At 43.3% G+C, this 18,543-nt stretch overlaps 1 protein-coding gene across 1 annotated transcript in view; it reads left to right on the plus strand.

Moving 5' to 3' along the window:
- Positions 1–18,543, plus strand: part of LOC139583740 (WW domain-containing adapter protein with coiled-coil-like) — a 44,038-nt gene that overhangs the window by 14,727 nt on the left and 10,768 nt on the right. Inside the window, exons 5-9 of the mRNA XM_071415155.1 lie at positions 6,593–6,708; positions 7,304–7,425; positions 10,400–10,645; positions 17,508–17,630; positions 18,045–18,193. Of these exons, the coding sequence (XP_071271256.1) occupies positions 6,593–6,708; positions 7,304–7,425; positions 10,400–10,645; positions 17,508–17,630; positions 18,045–18,193 (756 nt within the window). The remainder of the gene's footprint in view (positions 1–6,592; positions 6,709–7,303; positions 7,426–10,399; positions 10,646–17,507; positions 17,631–18,044; positions 18,194–18,543) is intronic.

Raw genomic sequence — 18,543 nt, forward strand, 5'->3', positions numbered from 1 at the left:
AACCAAAATATATTTAATGTTATTTCAATAACAGATCTTATTGTGAGAAGCCCACTAAGTTATGTAGTTTGTCAATATATCCAGAATAATTTATAAGAATAGCGTTGGGTGTTGCGCAAACAGTCTATATACACAATTTTGCACCGTGGACTGTGCACAAAAACATATGAAAACATGAACTAATTCATTACCTTGATGCTTCTCTTCAATCTAACGACCCTGCTGTAAATCAAGAGGACAACAACAGATGTCCAACATCAATTCGTTAGGAATCTTAGATCCGTGTATCCAGACACAACCAATCTTCACCGTCGTAACGAATGAGATTCCCCACACCAAAATATTCTGGACATTCCTCGCAAACACCTTTCCTTTCATCACAAGCTCCATCACAACAGCTGTTTGTCACTTGACTGTCATTCCGAAAATTCCTTCCTGGATCAGATGGTGTGTGTGTTTGTGAAAATATCACAGCGTAATTAAACAGCTTGACACCAAATTCACATTCCAACAAATATAATTCATAATTTAAGAACCATGTTAATGACAGTATCAAGGTAAGGGGGGACTTTTTCAGTTAGAAGCATTACATTTTGGAAGTGCATTAGGGCTGACCCCATTAAGTCGATTGGCTTTTGGTCGACAATATTTGTTTAGGGTCGAGCAGCTGCCCCAAAAAAGTATAAATTTTACGGCACGTGTCTTGATTGACGCCTGTTTCAGTGGACTAATCCATTGCGAAGGCTGTGGGGATGGCACACCATTATCACCAGTAGTACAATTACTGTTAATTCCCATAATTTCTGTTAATACATTCAATTTATTATTATTATTATTGGTATTTTACAGTTCTCATTGTAGGAGTGGACATGTTGTTTGCAGAGTGCATATCCTAGGCTACACTTGTGAGAAACACATTTTGTGTTATTCCATTTACGAGTTGTCAATTTATTAATTTTGTTTGGAGCGCTCCTGTCAATATTGAGTAAGGACACTCACCTGATTATACGTAGTAGGCCTAGGCTACCTGGCCTGCGAGCAAATATAGGCTTATAAATGTGCCCAATTGGTCGGTCTGATTTGTATATCTGATTGTCTTAACTCACCACCACTATTAATGAGCTGTGGAGCTTCTCAAATACAAAAAATCTTCACCTCAAACAGCAAGTGAACAGTCTGTTTTTACATCCATTGAAAATTACATTAGTTCCTTTGTGTAGCCTTTGTGTAGCCTTTGTGTAGCCTTTATGTACCTTTGTGTAGCCTTTGAATCTATCCAGCTCCCCCTTTCAATAACCAATCGGCATGAAAGAAACAGGAAGAAATGTAATGCTCTGATGCGGTGGAATCGTCATAAAATAGGCCTGCCTACCTGATTACCCCTTGCCCAAATAGCCTACAGCTGTGTCTGTCTGGAGCTCACTGGTGCTGAGGGTCCAGAATATTTTATACAATGCTGCAAGTTTGTTAGTGCATGCTTTGGGCTGGACCTAGTTGATACAATGTTTCAAGTTCCTTGCAGATAGGCCATGCATAGCCAATGTGATCTATTTTTATCAGGATCTTTTGTATCTGCAGGCTGAAATGTGTTTATTTGTTGGCTTTACGTGGGCTCTTTTTATATAGTTGGCAAGGTTAAGAAGTTACTTTTAGGTTTGTATAATTTTCATTAAGATATCACTTTTATTAGTCACATGACAAGGATTTTAAGATACGACTTTATAAAAGAAATGAAACTGTTCCACGAAATGTGCATATGAAAGTCATGACTGTCACACAGATTGTTAGAGGTTTGGGCTCCCGAGTGGTGCAGTGGTTTCATCTCAGTGCTAGAGGCGTCACTACAGACCCTGCTTCGATTCCAGGCTGTATCACAACCGGCCGTAATTGGGAGTCCCATAGGGCAGCGCACAATTGGCCCAGTGTTGTCCGGATTAGGGTTTGGCCAGGTTAGTCCGTCATTGTAAATCAGAATTTGTTTTAACTAACTTTCCTGGTTAAATATAAGAAATGGTAAGAAAAATAGGCACTCCTAATGGAAAAGGTTGCCGACCCCTGGTGTAGCCTATTAACGGTAACTTTGGGAACATAATGGCAGAATCTGCAAAGGCCAGCAGCGTTTTAGGTTGTTGTTTAGGAAGAGTTTTTTTTCTCTCTTCTGTTTAGGCTGTCATGATCACTGGCTCCCTCTTGAGTCATTTGTGTCTGAATTATTTAATCAGAGTGTGCTTAAAGCATCAGACAAGCTCAGTAGCCTACATATAGTTGATTTGATTAAAACACTTAGGTTGTGTCTATATAATGAAAATACTTGGTTTAACATTTCGATGGGTTGAAAGAACAGACGACGACTCGGTCTACCAAGATTGTATTTGATCTGGAACAGCACTAAATACATATATTTTGGGTGATTTGTGTGCCCCTGGAAACTGTTATCACCCTGTAACATAAGGAGGCATGAAATGTTACGTAGTTGCACTGCATTTCTGAGATCTCATTTACATAAGTATTCAGACTCTTTACTCTGTACTTTATTGAAGCAACTTTCGCAGCGGGAGTTTCTCACCTTCTCTACAGATCCTCTCAAGCTCTGTCAGGTTGGATGGGGAGCGTCGCTGCACAGCTATTTTCAGCTCTCTCCAGAGATGTTCGATCGGCTCTGGCAGGCCTACTCGAGGACTTTCAGAGACTCGTCCCGAAGCCACTCCTGCTGTGTGGTTGTCTTGGCTGTGTGGTTAGGGTCGTTGTCCTGTTGGAAGATGAACCTTCATCCCAGTCTGAGGTCCTGAGTGCTCTGAAGCAGGTTTTCATCAAGGATCTCTCTGTACTTTGCTCCGTTCATCTTTCCCTCGATCCTGACTAGTCTCCCAGTCCCTGCCACTGAAAAACTTACCCACCGCATGATGCTGCCACCACCATGCTTCACCATTGGGATGGTGCCAAGTTTCCTCCAGATGTGACTCTTGGCATTCAGGCCAAGGAGTTCAATCTTGGTTTCAGCAGAGCAGAGAATCTAATTTCTCATGTTCTGAGAGTCCTTTAGATGCCTTTTGGCAAAAATCCAAGTGGGCTGTCATGTGCCTTTTACTGTGGAGTGGCTTCCATCTGGCTACTCTACCATAAAGGGCCTGATTGGTGGAGTGCTGCAGAGATGGTTGTCCTTCTGGGAGGTTTTCCCATCTCCACAGTGGAACTCTGGAGCTCTGTCAGAGTGACAATTGGGTTCTTGGTCACCTCCATGACCAAGGCCTTTCTCCCCGGATTGCTCAGTTAGGCCGGGTGTCCGGTTCTAGGAAGAGTCTTGGTGGTTCCAAACCTCTTCCATTTAAGAATGATGGAGGCCACTGTGTTCTTGGGGACCTTCAATGCTGCAGAAATGTTTTGGTACCCTTCCGCAGATCTGTGCCTCGCCACAATCCTGTCTCTGAGCTCTACGGTCAATTCCTTCGACCTCATGGCTTGGTTTTTAACCTGACCTGTATTGTCAACTGTGGGACCTTATATATAGACAGGTGTGTGCCTTTACAAATCATGTCATATCAATTTAATTTACCACAGGTGGACTCCAATCAAGTTGTAGAAACATCTCAAGGATGGTCAATGGAAACAGGATGCACCGGAGCTCAATTTTGAGTCTCATAGCAAAGGGTCTAAATACTTAGGTAATTACGTTATTTCTGTATTTGTTTTCTAAAAACCTGTTGTCGCTTTGTCATAATGTGGTATTGTTGTAGACTGAGGAAAGTGTATTTAATAAATTTTTGAACACGGTTGTAATGTAACAATGTGAAGAAAGGGACGGGGTTCTGAATACTTTCCGAATGCGCTGTAGGCATATGCTTAATGATTCTGATGAAAATATGCTCTTTACCAAACTAATGTTTTTGCGTATTTTCAGTGTAGAACCGGTCTATGTTTAGGAGGGTTATAGCCTCGGCTAAACAACTCTAAATGGCTCTAGCCGTTCACAAAGTAGCTGAAGTAGAAAATAGACGGACGCAATTATTCCAAAACTGCAGCTCGTTGTTGGAATGCACATTCTCCTACTTCAATCAACCAGTTCATTTTATATTTGTGATTAAACTGTCGTCATTTTGTAAGGAATGTATGTGTACTGAGTTACTGTTCATATAAGGAAATCAGTCAATTTCAATAAATTCATTAGTTCCTAATCTATGGATTTCACATGACTGGGAGTACAGATATGCATCTGTTGGTCACAGATACCTTAAAAAAATAGACAAAGTAGTGGCTTGGTCTGAAAACTAGTCAGTATCTGGTGAGACCACCATTTGCCTCATGTAGTGTGCCACATTGCCTTCGCATAGAGTTGATTGTGGAATGTTGTCCCACTCCTCTTCAATGGCTGTGCGAAGTTGCTGGATATTGGTGGGAACTGGAACACGCTGTCATGCACGTTGATCCAGAGCATCCCAAACATGCTCAATGGATGACGTGTCTGGTGAGTATGCAGGCAATGGAAGAACTGGGACATTTTCAACTTCCAGGAATTGTGTACAGATCCTTGCGACATGGGGCCGTGCATTATGCTGAAACATGAGGTGATGACGGCAGATGAATGGCATGACAATGGGCCTCAGGATCTCGTCCAGGCATCTCTGTGCATTTAAATGGCCATCAATACATTGCAATTGTGTTCCAATGGGCACTCTGTTCACAACGTTCGCAAACTGCTCGCCAACACTACGCTGTACACGTGGTCTGCAGTTGAGGCCGGTTGGATGTAATGCCAAATTCTCTATAACAACGTTGGAGGTGGCTTTTCTCTACTTGCACATCATCATCTGCTCATATATCACTCCAGTATTAATGCTAAATTGTAATTATTTTTGCCTCTATGGCCTATTTGTTGTCTACCTCCCTACTCTTCTACATTTGCACACACTGCACATAGATCTTTCTATTTTTATTTTCTTTGGTGTAATTGACTGTACGTTTGTTTGTGTAACTCTGTTGTTTTTGTCGCACTGCTATGCTTTATCTTGGCCAGGTTGCAGTTGTTAATGAGAACTTGTTCTCAACTGGCCTACCTGGTGAAATAAAATAAAAAATGTAGAGAAATTAACATTAAATTCTTTGGCAGCTCTGGTGGACATTCCTGCAGGCAATTACACGCTCCCTCAAAACCTGAGACATCTGTGGTGTTGGGTGACGAAACTACACATTTAAGTGGCCTTTTGTCTCTAGCACAACGTGCGACTGTGTACTGATCATGCTGTTTAATCAGCTTCTTGATATGCCACACCTGTCAGGTGGATGGCTTATTTTGGCAAATGCTGACTAACAGGAATGTAAACGGGGATCTTTTATTTCAGCTCATGAAACATGGGACCAACACTTTACATGTTGCCTTTATCATTTTGTTCAGTGTAGCGTGTGTACCCCATCAGTTAGATATGTTTTTATGGGCATTTATTTCAGTCTGCCTAACGTGTGTGGGTGGAGCGGTCGGAACGCAATTGAATGAATGAGAAACGGAGGGGAAAGGGAATTTAGGGAGAACTCTGTGATGCTTTCTTTTTAGTTGTGTCCCGCAAATGCACATTTACAAATGGAACTCTAGAGTCCAAGCTAGTTAACGTCGTGTTCATGACAATTCGGGCAGCCACAAAGGACATTCCACCAAATAGTTTGTTACAGTATAAAAATAGTAAGTGATCTCTGGTTAAAGATGGAGCTTTGATGTGCGTTCCAGTACTCTATTACTCAAGCCCGTCCCTGCTTTGCAAGATTTGATTCGATTTATATACTGGTACTATGCACAACATTAATCACACGTCTGGAAATGTGTCTGCTTTGTGGACAGATTTGTATCTAGTCCCCGGGCAGGTGGTTTTCAGAATCCGAATCACAAAATGTTACTTTCTCTTGGTGTTGTACATAGAAGCACAGACCTCAACAATGACATAAACGTCAACATTTTAAAAGCTTGAGAAGCCGTCCTAGCTGTTGAGTAAGCCAGAATCCATCCCTACATGTCATCTCCCAACCAGCACTGGTATCAGAGTCCAACCTTAAAGCCCAGATAGAGCCTCACATACTAGACATTTCACATTGCAAGCTCTTGCATCAGACCTAATCGTGCGCTCTCGCTCTCTCTCTGTCTCTCTCTGTGTCTCTCTCTCTCGCTGCAGTATCCTTTTTCTCACCTATCAAATCTTGATGGCATAAAATGTATCATTGCATATTCTCCTCCCTTCATACATAAAATGTATCCTCTTCTCTATTCCCTATTTACCTAAAATGTCTGCCTTCTCCCTATTTGCCTACAGTTCCCTCCTTTCTCCTTTGCAAAATGTCACTTTCTCTCCCCTTCTTACCCAAATGTACCTTTCTCCCGACTCCTTACTTTGCTGACTTGCAATGTTCTGAATGATGGCTTGCCATAGCTCTCTGTTGCTCATAACAGCTGGTAGGTCCTCTGTTGTGAGACCAATGTCTTGGTGGTAGTAGTTGTCTATAATGGTGGCCTCCTGTAGTATTCCTCTCTGAGGAGAGCCTTCTTAACCTAAATGTTCCTATCTACCTCCCTCCGCCTTCTCTCATAACTGTCGTCTTCTCTCCTCCTCAGCCTTATGAAGATAAAGATGACTGGTCAGAGCACATCAGTTCCTCTGGGAAGAAGTACTACTACAACTGCAGAACAGAGGTGTCACAGTGGGAGAAACCCAAAGAGTGGCTGGAGAGGTAGACATTATGCCATCTGCATTCACTTAATTCCCCTTTCACATGACGGATCCAAGCGTAGCTGAGCTGTACTGCACTGGCTGGCCTGGTTCCCTTTTCATTTTTAAAATGCTTTTCAGTCAGTGATGACTGGGGGGGGGGGGCAGCGGTGTACCTTAGAGCTATTTTTAACTTTTCAGAAATGTCCAGATCAACTAGCTCATGTCAGTTAATGTTTTTTTAGCTAGGTTCTTTAGCCCATAGATTTTGTTGTAATGTTTGAGTCACTTAAGTATCACATGAATAAACACAATGTATAGAATTGCAAGAAAATGAGCTTTTAAACTGCAACGTTTTCTTGCCGCCAACAAGAGGGGTGTGAACAGTTTGTGTCATGAACAGTACTTGTGCCAATAGAAATAGACGTGGCACACTCGCAGGATGTTCCCCAACCCTGGAAGGGGTCCCTGAGTGGAAAGAGTTTGGGATCCCCTGCCCTAATCACATGTCAAAAATGAGGAAGATTTGCACTATGTGTATTAACTTATGGCCCAGGTCAAAAGTAGTGCAATATATAGGGAAGACGCAGACTTGAGTTCTAACTGTTTGTTTCCAGAGAGCAGAGGCAGAAGGAGTCCTGCACTAAGTCGGCGCCAGTCAACAGTTTCCCCAAAGACAGGGACTACAGACGGGAGGCCATGCAGCAGGCTACAGCAGTCACTGGCTTTACTGCTGCTAGTAAGTCATACAACTACATACTGACTTTACTGTTGCTAGTGAGTTGTACAACTACATACTGACTTTACTGCTGCTAGTGAGTCGTACAACTACATACTGACTTTACTGCTGCTAGTGAGTCGTACAACTACATACTGACTTTACTGCTGCTAGTGAGTCGTACAACTACATACTGACTTTACTGCTGCTAGTGAGTCGTACAACTACATACTGACTTTACTGCTGCTAGTGAGTCGTACAACTACATACTGACTTTACTGCTGCTAGTGAGTCGTACAACTACATACTGACTTTACTGCTGCTAGTGAGTCGTACAACTACATACTGACTTTACTGCTGCTAGTGAGTCGTACAACTACATACTGACTTTACTGCTGCTAGTGAGTCGTACAACTACATACTGACTTTACTGCTGCTAGTGAGTCGTACAACTACATGCTGACTTTACTGCTGCTAGTGAGTCGTACAACTACATGCTGACTTTACTGCTGCTAGTGAGTCGTACAACTACATGCTGACTTTACTGCTGCTAGTGAGTCGTACAACTACATACTGACTTTACTGCTGCTAGTGAGTCGTACAACTACATACTGACTTTACTGCTGCTAGTGAGTCGTACAACTACATACTGACTTTACTGCTGCTAGTGAGTCGTACAACTACATACCCGACTTTACTGCTGCTAGTGAGTCTGTTTTTTGTTGCTTTTTTAAGTATTTACCATGTCTCCCATTGAGGTCAAAATACCTTTTACAAGGAAGACCTGGCCAAATTGCTAGAAACATGCGATTTGACTTTTTTGTGTAATGATGGTTGCTGAATGTTCTTATCAGTCATGGATGATCCTTGTTAAATTTCTGGCTAGCGTATGCTAAATTTACCAAAAGAATGAGACGTATTATGGCCGTGCCGTCTGTACGTATGATTCAATTAATGCTGCATCTGTGAGTCAAGGTCATGTTTTGAACGTGTGCCTCTGGAAGGAGGCCTTGTTGAGTTCTAAAATGTCTGATGAAATCTGTGGGCTGCTTGTCTTCAAAAACAACTGTCTTATTCTCAGGCCTTTCATTATCTCAGTGAAATAGTAGCCTCTTAGGGGATATACTGCAGGAGCGGTGGTAGTGGTTCATGTTGGTGAGCGTGCCGTGCTGTACAGCCAGTCAGTGGAGACTGAGGGTGGAGGGGGGGACATGGGCCGTCATAGAGACCTGATTGATGTCTTCTGGCAAACACAGACTGACTGCACTGTCACCGTCCGGGAGAGAGAGAGCAACGGAGGGGGAAAGAGAGCAAGACTTACTGCACCGTCCAGAGTAGAGCTCTCCCCTCCTGTCAAACAGCCAGAACACAGCGGTGGTGCACAGTGCTCTGTCTACCCTACCAGACCTGGCATCTGGGCTGAAACGGTATTTGCAAGATTTATTTGGACTCAGGTTTGTCATGCGTGTTCACTATGCCAAGGTCACTGGTTTGTGGTTGGTTCATAAGTGGTACAGCTTCAACAAAGGGAAGAACGGTATCAAGTTTCTTCTTTCGGAGGAGCTACTCTTTGGAAGCTAAAATGTTGAGGGCCAGGTTGGGGGGGGAGCTCTCAGGGAGAGATTTGGCTTTCTAAGTTAGCGCCTTACAGTTCACATGCCTACTTTCAAACCAACAGCCAGGTTCTAATCAGACTTCACAAGCCTGTTGATTTGAGATGGTTTGAATAGTTTGAATCATTTGGCATATTTATCCAAGAGAGAACTTCTGTGTGTCTGTCACCGACTCGACACACCCACTTGCTGACTTATCATTAGAAAATGAGATTCCGCCAATTTTAACAGGCAGTTTCCACTGGAGCGAATCCCGTCTTTAACAAACACATCTGCTGCCCAGTAGGGATGTGATATAAGTATCGCATCGTTTTTTCCCCCCGTGACAACAATGAAAACATGAAGCAGACAACTCTTTGGTCCTTTAAGAGCCTGCTGTATATAAAATGTGTGCTATAGCTAAGAAAATACGTTAATGTGACTCTTGATGACAACTTGTTTGTTTCCAACATTAGAGCTGTTTTCCTAAAGAAGTCAAAGCTTCTTTGTGTATAGTTTTCTTGCCATGATACTAACGAGTACCGCAATACTGGTATCGTCCCGCCTCTATTGTTTAATAGGCTAAGCTTTCCTATCGGCTTGAGTTCCATTGAACATTTCCTACACACTTGCAAAAATAATCTTGAAGAATCGGTAGTGCTGAGCAATTTAATGCTATTGTTTTGACATTAAATACATTATGTTGGTTGAATGCTGTAACAACACAGAATAAACAATTAAAGTCCTGTGATGGTAGTAACTGCCCATTACCGCTCATCACTTAAGTCATTTATTCACTTTAATCAACTATTTCAGTCTATATTATATTTGTTTTATTTGATGACTGTTTAATTCCAAGTAATCTCATCTCTTTTGAGCTGCTGTCTGAAAAAATCCCTATTTTGTAATAATTTCAAAGTAAATAAGGCAGACATTTATGACTGCTGAACACCAACTATCAATCACTTAGATCATGTATTGTTTCAGGTAGAGGGACGTCACGAAGCAACAGCTGCTCTCTATCACCTCACGTTGTGCATTCTTCTCCCTTCTATAGCAGTCGTAAAATAAACACTGACCCCACAAGTAGATGCGCAATGGATTATGGTCGTTCTAGTTAATTACCACGGTTAATGCGCTAAACAATGTAGAATATTGGCCTGTTGGAAACTACAACTCCCTACTGCATTGCACAGTTCAGGCTGGATCTGATTTATCTCTAGAGAAACTGCGATGTGCACATTGAGCTCACAGAAGAAGAAAAACGAACTAATGAAATTCTAATAATTGAACCGATACCTGTCAATTAGTTGTTTAAAAAAAATAACTGCTCAGCACTAAATCAGATGTGAGTGCTTTTAACATGTGAGATCTAACAAGGCTGCCCCTCTCCTCCCTCACAGAGTCAGCCCAGGTGGAGAAGCAGCCTGCGTCGGTGTCTTCACAGTCGTCCTCCTCAGGCTCGGTCCTGAACCCCACGTCGGGTTCCTCCTCAGCCCCCACCACTGTGCCGGTATCCCCGGTCCTGCAGTCCCACGCCCATACCCCCCTGCTCCAGGACCCCTCCCTGCTCAGACAGCTCCTCCCAGCACTTCAGACCGCCTTGCAGCTCAATAACGCCAGCGTCGACATGGCCAAGATCAACGAGGGTGAGCGAGGGAGAGACACACGGGCACAGAGTCTTATCTGTGAGGGCTACTATGTTGAATGTTATTGTGGGCAGCAAGGGAAGCTAGGTTATAGAGGGAGTAGGTGAGAGACACAATAGAGAATATTGCTGAATATTTAGGAGCAGCAAGTGATACTGGAAGGTTTTGTTTTTGCTTATGATGGTGGAGACAGTGGTCTTTCAACCTTGTGCCCATGTTTCTCTAGCTGCCCTTTGTCTGAGGACTGAAACTCACAGATAATAGGCAGATCTGTAGACCTCACTAGCAGGTTACTAAGGCTTTTATAAGAAATGTCATGCAAAGGGAATCACGGAATCCAGACATTTTAAAATGGAATTCAACAATATATTTACATTATTTAACTTAAGTTAATTAATTTGACCAAGCTTATCAGAAGACGTGAATAGAATGCATCAGTGATTCGTATTTCCTGCAACTGTCTGAAGAAGCAACGAGAATTTCCAGTGTGTCTGGTGTGTGCGCATCTACCATTTTGTGTCGCTTTTAGCGTTGATTCTAATAAAGTCTTCTGGTAGATCGAAAGGCTTCCCCCAAAATGTAATGTTAACTACCAGGTAGCCTATGCTTACAGCGCCCGCCCCCCCTCAATTTCTCACCATCAGACTGATTTTGTACTTCAGTAGCACTTCTCCAATGGGCATTCTATTAAAAGACAGTGCTCTGACTGATGTGCAGCTACTTTTCTCAGTGCAGCCTAATTTTCTCCAGTAAAATATAAGATTAACTTCAAGTAAAACTTTAGGAAATGTAGCTGGCTACATTCTATGATAAACATTAGAAATACACTACATGACCAAAAGTATTTAGACACCTGCTCGTCGAACATCTCATTCCAAAATCATGGGCATTAATATGGAGTTGGTCCCCCCTTTACTGCTATAACAGCCTCCATTCTTCTGGAAAGGCTTTCCGCTAGATGTTGGAACATTGCTGCTTCCATTCAGCATCAAGCATTAGAGAGGTCGGACACTGATGTTTGGCGATTAGGACTGACTCGCAGTTGGCTTTCCAATTCATCCCATAGGTGTTTGATGGGGTTGAGGTCAGGGCTCTGTGCAGGCCAGTCAAGTTCTTCCACACCGATCTCGACAAACCATTTCTGTATGGACCTCACTTTGTGCACGGGAGCATTGTCATGCTGAAACAGGAAAGGGCCTTCCCCAAACTGTTGCCACAAAGTTGGAAGCACAGAATCGTCTACAATGTCATTGTATGCTGTAGCGGTAAGATTTCCCTTCACTGGAACTAAGGGGCCCAAACCATGAAAAACAGCCCCAGACCATTATTCCTCCTCCACCAAACATTTGGCTCTATGCATTGAGGCAGGTAGCGTTCTCCTGGCATCCACCAAACCCAGATTTGTCCGTCGGACTGCCAGATGGTGAAGCGTGATTCATCACTCCAGAGTACGTGTTTCCACTGCTCCAGAGTCCAATGGCTGCGAGCTTTACACCACTCCAGCCAACACTTGGCATTGCACATTATGATCTTAGGCTGCTCGGCCTTGGAAACTCATTTCATGAAGCTCCTGTCAAACATTTCTTGTGCTGACGTTGCTTCCAGAGGCAGTTTGGAAGTCAGTAGTGAGTGTTGCAACCGAGGACAGCTGATTATTATGATTGCTCCCGTTCTGTGAGGTTGTGTGGCCTACCACTTCTCGGCAGAGCCGTTGTTGCTCCTAGACGTTTCCACTTCACAGTAACAGCACTTACAGTTGACCGGGCAGCTCTAGCAGGGTATACATTTTACAAAATGACTTGTTGTAAAGGTGGCTTCCTATGACGGTGGCATGTTGAAAGCCACTGAGCTCTTCAGAAAGGCCATTCTACTGCAAATGTTTGTCTATGGAAATTGCATGGCTGTGTGCTCAATTTTATACACCTGTCAGCAATGGGTGCGGCTGAAATAGGCGAATCCACTCATTTGAGAGGGTGTCCACTTACTTTTTTATATAGAGTATGATGGTGATGCATTGTTTATGAAAGAAAGACCTTGCTTTTCCATTTGTAAGCTAATATACTTTGGCTGCTAGCCAAATAGCGTTGCACTTCTGTCATCTGATGAAAATGAAGGCACTTTCTGCTTAGTGTATTTTTTCTGAAGGAAAGCTAGTTGCATGCCCCTGATCACTCTATTGAAGCAAAAAAAAAGCCCCGTTGATTTTCAATATGAAACGCTGGTGAAATGGTTTATACCGCAGATTTTTTTGATGGTCTGCGTTTTGAAAATGCAGATTTCTAATCTCCGACGCGACCCATGGCTTACCTGGCAGAATGATATCCTGATTATTTGCATCAGTTCAGTAGGTATTTGTTTTGCAAACTCCATCGCATGTGTGCTACAAAAATACTGCTTCTCTCCTACCCTTGTCCTTCCACCTCTTCTCTCTTTGTTTGTCCTCTCTTTCTCTCCGCTCTCTTTCTCCTTCTGCCTGTTCTGTCTTTTTCATCTCTTTTGTTGTTCTGGTATTGCTTAGGGCTGGGAATGGCCAGGGACCTCACGAAACTTTGGTGCCGATAAGATATGTATTGTTATTCAATGCTGTGATTGTATTGCTGTTCGATATTCCCAACATATTTCTCACCATATCGGCTGCAGAGACGAGGAGAGCCATGAGAAAACGATTTGATCAGTCATGGAAATGCAAGTGCTGAAAACTATTTGGCTCCCTATTTAAAAAGGTGAAGAACAAGCAATGAAGGGAAAATAGTTTTGGTGCAGGTACAGCCAACTAGCGCAAGAATTATATAATATATCGTCAAATTATATCTCTATGTAACTAGCTTTAAAAAAATAAATAAATTGGGGGCAAAAATGTCACTAGTATTGGTACTACCAGGTCTCTCGGTTGGAGGCTGGCCCTGGCTCTGCCTGGCTTCTGAGGGGAAGGCCTACTTAAGTGCTCCAAATGTGCTCATCGGGGCCAATGTCACACAGCCATAGCCCAATCCTGCTTCAGTATGCATCGATGAGTGGCCATGCAGAAAATAACATGTCTGTCTGGGGCGAGCGTGTCATTCTGTCTGACTGCTTTATGATCCCTGAGTCGAAAGCAGAATGCAGTATCTTAGCGGAGCAGACTATACTATACTGGCTCATCTTTCCACATTTCTGGGTTTTAACATTGGGAGTTAGCCAGGTTACCAGGCACTGTTATGTCATTTGACAGATTTTTTTTTTTCTTTTACCTCAGCCTAGCCTGGAAGGTCCCATACTAAGCATTTTAAAATCTAACGCGAGAACTGAATGAATATTCACTCAAATGTATTAGCATGACCTGGGATACAATATTAGTAGCGTAGACTGAAGGGTTATGTAAATGCTTGTATATCCAGTTTCTGCAATTTGGGGTTTTGCTATTGGGAAGTAGCCTGGTTGACAGATCTACCTACTGCCTTCTAGGTCTGTTGCATATCTGTCTCAAATTCTGATTTCGAACAAGATCTGAATAAATATACATCAGACTGTATTGGAATATGTGGTAACGCTACTCAACCAACAAATGTAATGCTGCTGTAGTACCTTCGTGTAGACACCTCTTCTTTTTTTCCCTCTAAACATATATGTTCCTACTACTGGCCACGACCAAGAATGGAAGCTTTTCTTCCTGCCTGTACTTCAGTAGGCCAAAAGGACAAGACGGACCAACACAAATGTCGTCTGTGTCCATTGAATCACCTGCTGGGTGTCGTCGAAAGGTGGTGATTTCAAAATGTGGAATTGTCTGAAACTTGGGCCCTGGTCAAAAGTAGTGCCCTACGAAAGATGTAGGGTGCCGATTGGGACGCACAGAGACTCCAGTCTCCAGATGTGGGTCAGACGGTCTATTTTCCTGCTGGTGCTCTGCTCTCTTCGAGATTCCCTGCTTTCCCTTACTCAGCTCAATCTGCACACCTAAACCTACTGAGAAATGACTGCTGAGGGGTCTTCCAGGAATCAGTTAAATCCAACATGATGTAGGCTTCCTATTAGTAACCATCTATCAGTTGACCTGGACTCCAGACTGAACACTGCTCTGTGATAGAGGTTGACATGGGAACAGGACTCTTTAGGGTCCAGGATTCTGGCATGAATGGGAGTGAAAGGCTACCTTAGATGCCAACCTACGTCAATCAGCTAAATGATGAAGCCGTCAATAGCGGAATTACAATGCGTTTCAGCCAAGGACCCATCACTAACATTAAGGACAAGGAAAGAGCAATGTTTTAGCAAAAAAAAATTATGGAGTTGTCTTTGACAAGGAAGGAACTGAGTACAGGGCTTGTTAAAAAAAAAAAAAATGCTGAACTTTAGTCAAATAGCCTACCAACCGGAGAGTGGGACAAGTGGCCTGAAGCAGCATAGCTGCTCTACTCCTTACAGCTTTACCATCAAGCTCAATTGTTTGTGTGTTTAACTAAACCCGTGCCATCTGAGGTGAAGAGTGAAATAAATATAGATTGACTTACCCAGTAGCCTACTGCCGATCAGTTTTAAAAATATATGTTGTATATGTTCATATGTTCTCAGCTGTAGGCTTCAGATTTCTGCGTGCTGTGGTCTCGGCTCTCGTCCTCCAGCCTTAATCTGTCTACATTTAGGTCATTTTAGAATACGCTGTTATCCAGAGCGACTTAAGGCCAACAGTCAGTGCATTCAACTAAAGTAGGTAAGACAACCACATCAGTCACACGTTGCATTACTGAAATTATTTCACATACTTCCTAAACAAACACAATAGCCTACATATTTCTGCTTGCAAAAATTAGTGGGACTGATTTTTATCGGGAAGGGACAGGAAAGTTCCGGGGTTATAGAACTGTCGTGCGATCAGGACAGGGGGGGGAAGATGACAAGGCGGGACAGGAATGAATTTTCACTCCCGTGTCAACCTCTACTCTGTTACTGTTTCACCGTTCTGATGCAGTTTGCACCTACTTCAAAAGAGACACATGGAGCAGCTAGAGAACGGCTGTTCATTGCAGGTCCTGGAGGGCCGAGCCGCTTCTTGTTTTCATCATCCTCTCCTAATAAGAGACCAATTCATACCTGGGACACCAGGTGAGTGCGGTTAATTACCAGGTGGAAACAAAAACCAGAAGTGTTTCTGCCCTCCAGGACCGGAATTGAAAAGCCCTGAGCTAGAGAGGAGCCGCTGTCACCAAATGCATTTGCGCCGTTGTTTACATTTTGTTGGTGGGCCAGGTCACTTTTTGGTGGTGTCCGCTGCACATTTTACGGAGTGTGGCTTTAAAGTGGGTCTGATCACTATTGATCTAAAACAGGGATTATATTAGGGATTAGGGGGTGTGATGGCTCACCAAAACCACGGTTTGGTACATATTGCGTTTTTGTCAGAGTTCGTTTTCGGTACAGCAGGAAAGTTATTTACAATGTTCCTTGCATTGTCTGTTGTGACCGGATTGTTATGTTGGGCCTCTGCAGTTTTCACTCTGGTGCTGCGTTTGCAACCATGTGGGAGGTGGGAATTTACCAGTTGGATTCATTCATGTGACTTAAACTTATTGAGAAAGGCAGATTTGGATAATTGTCAAGGAGCTGTGTCAACCATGCTACAAGTACAGCTATCATGCTTGTAAACAAATTTATAGTTCAAAAGCCACATTAATAGATTGCTTTTTTATACATGTTTTGTTGCATTTAACTGCCGAAAAAGGCTGTTTTATAGAGGCAATTTCCTTAGTAGGTCACCATGTGGGAGAGGTAGGTGCTCAGGATGATAGTTTACCACTAGTAATTTATCCGTTTCATGGCCGTTCAAGTGGATTTTTCCCAGTCGTATTTGGTAAACATCCACTTCCCACTTAGTTACGAACGCACCATGACGCTGCCTATTTCAGTGCCAGATGCGCGTCTAGCACGGTACATCTCCCACTCCGGGTCATGTGATCGGCTGTCACTTAAGCGCAACACAAGGTGCTATGGAAAATGAATTGAAAACTTCGGCTGTGGTTTGCTTATACAGAGCGCGTACTACCTGTTTGCTGAATTGGGTGTAAGATTGAAGTTCGTAATGTAGCTCGGGCACGTTCACGAGGTGCTGAAACCCCTACTGAAACCCCCTCTTCTCAACCACAGAGTATGCGCATATCCACGGCTATAAACCAAAGACTGTAAAAAAATATATATATATAAACACAGCCTACATATCGCTCCTGTTATTTCTTTGGCCCGGTCAGATTCCACTGCCAAGGGCTGCTTGAATGGGGAGAACATTTCATTTCTTCTTTGTGTTTCTGTCTTGCTCTGGTATATGGCGGGGGGACTGTGTAAATGTGTCAACATATTTGAGGTGTTGGCAGCTGCATAGGCTATTCATTCTCGTCGAGTGTGGCGACATACTGTTAACGTTTTATCCACAACTCTATGTCCATCGCTGTTGGAAGCTACTGGGAAGCTAACATTTTCCCAAACTGGAGATTTTAAACAATGATGGGGAATCCTCCTGGTTTATTGAACTTGCCGCCGAACAGAACTTTTTCCCGGTTGCGCCTCACAAAAGGACGGTTTGAAATGCGTCAGTTAAGATTATAATTTTGATCATAACGTGCGCATCGGCTCTAGATTTAACGGAATAGCCTGAAATGTTTTTTCAGCTCAGATTTACTTGAGGCATACAAAGCAGCTAAGGCATAGCCTATAGGCCTAGTGTTTATTTCATTTTTTATGTATTCATTCTGGTTCACAGTGCGGACCGAACCAAGTTCCCTGCACCGAACTGTTGGGTACGAATACATGTACCGTTACACCCCTAATTAGGGATAATCTGTTATGCTTTTAGATAGTCTTTATCTATCCTCACTATTTTCTCTCTCCCTAGTCCTCAAAGCTGCTGTCACTCAAGCGTCGTTACAGTCGTTGCTTCATAAGATCCTCACGGCCGGCCCGTCGGCCTTCAACATCACCACTCTTCTCTCCCAAGCAGCCCAGCTCTCCAACCAAGGTAGGACTTCTTCAGCCACACTGTTCTGTTTTGCTGCCGCGGTTGTTTTTTACATCCACAATTGGCAACCTTCCTCCAACTTGCCACTGTTGATTTTAGTATTAAAAATCTGTCTAAACCAGAATTGGAATGGTGGTCAAATGTGTAACCATATCCATGCCCTCTCCCTCAAACCGCATCGATGCGTGTTTTTAGCATCTCGTGTCAGTGGATGATTTTTGTATGATTTTGCGTCAGTCTTCTTTTTGCACTGTTACACTCTGCAAAGAAGACACTGTTTTCATCTACAATTCTGTCGTAGTTAGTCCCTAACATTACTTTGAGTTGCTTTTGCCACCTGCTTACAAAATGCAGCTTTGTCATGGAAATGGTTTTTACTAAATCATTCTCCAACCTCTCTGTTAACACCAACAGCCCAGCAGTCGAACCAGTCCCCCATGTCCTTGACATCAGACGCCTCCTCTCCCCGCTCCTACGTGTCTCCCAGGATCAGCACGCCTCAGACCAACGCTGGTCACCACAAAGCCCTGCTCAGCACGCCGCCTGTCGCCTCACAAACCAAGGTACTGTCTACTCTACCCCCCCCCAGCCTAAGGTAGGGCCTCTTTACCCCACTGTCCCCCTGAGTGGAGGGGATGGTAGTGATTTTGTTGACTTCATAACCCAGCTGGTCTGGGACGGGGAGTATTTACTCTTGGTGTTTCACAGTATCATGGCCAGCTGTTCTAAGACCTACCCAGGTTGTTCAGCATTTATTACTGTTGTAGGGGTGTGTTTCTCTTTCAGATTTGTGTTTTTGTCAGTGTAATAAGCGTGTCATTGTCGAGGAACGTGTGTTGTGACAGCACTTGAGCAAGCAGCTCTTGTTTTCCGTGTGTCTGTCTGGCGGAGTGTGTCTGCATCTTAGTCTTTA

This window comes from Salvelinus alpinus, chromosome 8 (genome assembly GCF_045679555.1).
Source record: "Salvelinus alpinus chromosome 8, SLU_Salpinus.1, whole genome shotgun sequence".
Taxonomy (NCBI): domain Eukaryota; kingdom Metazoa; phylum Chordata; class Actinopteri; order Salmoniformes; family Salmonidae; genus Salvelinus; species Salvelinus alpinus.